The 4651-nt window shown below is 41.6% G+C and overlaps 1 protein-coding gene across 1 annotated transcript in view; it reads right to left on the minus strand.

Annotated features, from left to right (window-relative positions):
- Positions 1-6: 6 nt before the first annotated feature.
- Positions 7-4651, minus strand: part of n4bp2 (NEDD4 binding protein 2) — an 18589-nt gene continuing 13944 nt past the window's right edge. Inside the window, exons 10-16 of the mRNA XM_020602033.1 lie at positions 4158-4375; positions 3921-4045; positions 3493-3619; positions 1892-2068; positions 1475-1643; positions 893-1016; positions 7-817 (exon numbers count right to left, since the gene is read on the minus strand). Of these exons, the coding sequence (XP_020457689.1) occupies positions 772-817; positions 893-1016; positions 1475-1643; positions 1892-2068; positions 3493-3619; positions 3921-4045; positions 4158-4375 (986 nt within the window). The 3' untranslated portion in view covers positions 7-771. The remainder of the gene's footprint in view (positions 818-892; positions 1017-1474; positions 1644-1891; positions 2069-3492; positions 3620-3920; positions 4046-4157; positions 4376-4651) is intronic.

Here is a 4651-nt window from a genome sequence, read left to right on the forward strand (position 1 = left end):
TTGCCTGAGTTTGAATATCACTATATATTAAAAGCCAACAGCTGTATTTTGTAGAGTGCTGCAGAGCTCACAGTGGAAGTTGTTCACACTATTTACTGGCCTTCAATCATCTGAAGAGTTTTATATTCACCTCATGGTGAGTAAGACACAGTTACACTAGAACCAAGAGAAAACACTTGTCCCTTTGTGAGAACTTGGAATGCAGCAAATGCAGAACTAGTGACAAGTAGCCTGTTTAAATCATTTTTGAAAAAGGGGGCCAAATTACTTAAAATCCCAGAGAACCTCAAATATTTATCTCTGAAACATGACCCAGATTAGTAGGTGTCTGAATGATTAAATAATGTCTTATTCAACATAGAGCCTTCTAAACACAATTTTTTTTATACATTTTAAAAGGCATAGAGGCAAAGGTAAAGCAAAATGCATCACTATAAAACATTTTTTAAATATAAAATATACAACATAAACATTCAAGCTTTATAGATCCATAAAAAAATATCTTGTGTGCTTCACAGCACACACAAAAAACTCTTATTATGATTAAGATCTGGGTTAAGATTTAACCAAGATTAAAGATTATGATTAAATTTCAGGCAGCAATATGACTGCTAGAGAAATAAGAGAGATGGGGGGGTAAGTATAAAAATAGGCCAAGTGTACCATACTGGATATACTTATAATTATATAATTATATATGTAATGAGATAAAGAAATAATGTGCTGTCCTCCATAGCAGCTTCCTCTTGCATCCAGTACACTAGGTTCTTCTCAGTTCAAAGAGACCAACAAGAGACCTGGCTTTGGTTCAGTAAACCTGAGAAGGAGACAGGAGAAAAGGTGGGTGATGTTGATCATGTGTTTGCATGTGTGAGTGTATACATGTGTATACCTGTAGCGTTTGTTGGTGAGGTAGTCTATAACGGCAGGGCGGATGCGGGCCATTCCCCCCTGGCTGTGGTTCCCCCTTCCTGTGATGACAGAGAGCTGAGGTCGACACAGACCCCGCTCACAATCTAGACAGAATGAGGCCAAAGAAGACACACAGAAGTACAAAATACAGTTAAGAGGAGTGGCAAACTTTGAAAGCGACAGGAATGCAAACTTAGAAAATGGTGCTTGCTAGTTGTTCTGATTGCTGTTGTCCCTAGTTGGAGTCTGGATGTAAGGGGGGCTCCATTAATTTTACACATTAAGTCCAGTTAAACTGTCATGAGGAGTACAAAGTGACCTGGATGATGTGTAGAACCCTGCATTTCTGGAGCCTGACCCATACCAGGGACTAAAAGTCAGGATATCGCAGCTGCTGCTTTTTTGCTCCAGACCAAGTGAACAGCACTACAGGTGTAATAATGACTCAAGATGGCAATGAACTGTTTAACACTGCTGGTTAGACCAGTGTTAAAGTGACAGGTTTTGTTGGTGACTTTCACGTTAATGTTCCAAATACAGTATATAGTATATTGCCAAGTACCTGTGGTTTTGTCCTGTAAGACCTGGGCCAAATGCTCCAGGGCTTCATCAACATGCAATCCATGGAGGTCTAGGATGTTCCTGGGCAGCAGCGAGGAATTGACTCTCTCAAAAATCTGAACTGCTGCACGGTGATTGGCCTCACGCATCCGCTGGCCATGCAGGTGTCCCTACAAAAACAATCAGAGCTGATTCAGATAGATTTACTCTTTAGCTGAAAATTTAAAACAGAGAAATAAAGAAAGAGGGAAGCTAAACAATAACATCAGAGACATGACCTCTAACACTACACTACACTATATTCCTCTGACCAATTTAGGTTAAGAAAGTATAAAACTTCAAAAGTGCTTCACAGGAGAAAACAGAACTTAAGACAGAAACAAAATATTAAAGCAAACATTCTGCCTCAGTCACATGCCTGCTGTGCGTAAAATGAGGCCACTTCTTTGCGCCCTTGTTTGTACGCCTCTGCAGCCTTGGCGAAACTCTCGAGCTGTCGGCTCCTCTGCAGGCTGGCCTCGGCCCTGAAATCCTCATATTCTGGGTCCTCTGTGTCCTGATAGTCGACTACAGTAGACTCCGGGAGCTTCTGCCTCTGACAAATTAAATGAACTGGGTGATACAGGCAGCTAATTAGGGGTGGACATAGTCATCAATAACCTATATATTGTGATACGGCCTCATTCAGCTTCAGTTTGTACTGATACTGAGGTAGCCCCCCCCCCCAACCTTTTTTTTTTTTTTGCAAATATTTGCCCCCCATGATCACTGTTATGTTTTGGTAGTTTAGCCATTAGCCAGTTTATAGCTGATTTAGATGTCAATAATAACACATCTTCCCATTACTGTGTATTAACAGAAACAACATGTTCCACTGTTTCCCATACCTTGATTTATTTGTACACAGCTGCAAGTCAATATTGACTAATCTGCAAGTGGATAAGGCTAATACTAAGTCTTAAACGCTGATGCTGAATGTTTGCTCCTTTGGCCCAGAGGAATATTTTCCATGACTCCAAGGACTCATCCTTGGACAGTATGGACCAAAGGTAGACCTATTAGTAGTGGTTTACCAATATGGCAAAGAATAAGCATAAAGCACAAACTTTATAAGCCAAGTATTATAAAAAATACAAGGAATTTGACTCCAGCCCAATGGCCCCCAGTGTGCACAGCAATATAAACAAAATAAATACAAAATATATACTAGTTAAACACAAAGTTAAAAGAGCAAACATAGACTAGCTGTTCAAGAGTGTAATAGCCCGAGGAAGAAACTGTCTCTGTGTCTGGTTGTCTCGGGGCACAGTGTTCAGACTTTGTGTCCAGGATGTAAGTGGTCTACAGAAATCCTCTCTGCCCTCCTTTTGACCTGTGAGGTGTACAGGTCCTCCATGGAGGGCAGGCTGGCACCGATGATCTTCTCTGCAGTTCTGACTGTCCGCTGGAGTCTGTTCCTGTCCTGATTGGTTGCCGAGCCAAAGACAGAGGGGAGAGGTGGTCTCCTGTACCCAGTAATGTTCCGTAGGCTCCTCCACACTGACGATGGCTTGTTGACTAGACTGATTTTTCAGCCTTTCAGAGTAGCTCCTCTTTGCTACCCTGATCTCCTTTGTCAGTGTGCTTCTAGTCTGGTTATACAGAGTCCTATCCCCCTCCTGTAGGCCTTACGAGAGCGCCGGTCTTCCTTCCCTTCCAGCATCTCCTCCGAGTCCCCAAAACAGCTGCTACTGCACCAACTAAAATGTTCAAACAGCTTCCACCATTGATGAAAACTGGGGAGAAAATGTCCAGACTGAGCAGTCGGATGTTCGGAAGCTCACTCCTAGTAAAAGTGATCCGTGCAGGGTTGCAGAAAACCGACAACAACAACAACAACAAAAACACACGGGAGCACACGACTGAGGCAGCCCTGGTTGGCTATACACTCAAAAATAAATAGTAATTATACATGTGCAATGGATGTATACATTTGTTCTGCTCTACTCTTTTCTTCTCTCTGCCCATGTTTGTGAATACCTTTTCCCTCTCCTTGCTGGCTGCTCTGTGGTGGTCGGGATGAGAAACTTCTGGGGCGACAACCGTTTTGACGGGTTCCTCGTCCAGTAGAGAGCGAAGAAACAGCTCTGTCTGGGTTAGGCTGTAACTACACAAGCAGAAAAGCAAACAGAAATTAGTCAGGAGTATAAATTGTTCTATCATATAAGACACAAATCTTTTTAACCTACTATTAAAAGAACACAAATTGACTTGAGACCATTTTAGAGGTTGGCATTAACTTCCTTACAACAGTAAATAACTGAGTTGCCATTTTAAAATTATTTATTGCATCAAGATAAATAATATATATGAATAATATATTGATTGATTGATTCTGTTGGTCTTGTAATGCAGTCTGACAAACAACACCAGACAGATGCAGGCTTAAAGATACACTTGGGTCTCACTTGTGGTCTCTGAATATGTCCTGGAGGAAATGTCTGTCAATGGTGGGAAAGAGGGAGTAGAGTTGGTTTTCCTTCAACAGTGAGGCCGCGTCTCGTCGGTCGAGGTCTACACGACTCTCTCTAATCTGAAATTAAGTGAGTTGGAAAGAGGTTGGGATGAAAGACACAGAGACAACACTGTTCGAGATGTTTGTGTGAGAGAAAACATTCAAATTTGCAAGTATCTGTGTGCGTTACCCTCTGCACATTGTGCTGTAAAGCCTGCTCCTCTTTTATAATGTCTCTAAGAGAGACATGTGGATGGGACACATTCCAGTGGTCCATAAATGGCATCTGACCGTGTGAATCTGGTTGGCTGTCCAGGGACATGTGGCTGTCTGCACTAATCAGGAAACGTGCTGGCTGTGTCTGCTCTCGTGGCCCAGTGACCTTTGATTCACCCCAGTGTACTGAACCTAAACATTTAATGAAATTACTGATGTTTAAAGGTTGTGAGGCAAAATGGTAGTTAGGTCTGGGAGATGTTCTTCCCAGAATTGATCCAAAAAAAAAAAAAAAAAAAATGCTTTGTGTATTTTATTTATTTATTTTTTTTTTGCATAGGGCATCTTGCTGAATTTAAACTGTAGCCCAGGAACTGGGGGTAAAACAAACACATGCATAAACCTATTTACAGTTAAGCAAGTGAACGGAGGACACAAACTTGGTGTGTATGTGACTGTACTTGAATA

The sequence above is a fragment of the Monopterus albus genome, unplaced genomic scaffold (genome assembly GCF_001952655.1).
Source record: "Monopterus albus unplaced genomic scaffold, M_albus_1.0 scaffold54.1, whole genome shotgun sequence".
Taxonomy (NCBI): Eukaryota; Metazoa; Chordata; class Actinopteri; order Synbranchiformes; family Synbranchidae; genus Monopterus; species Monopterus albus.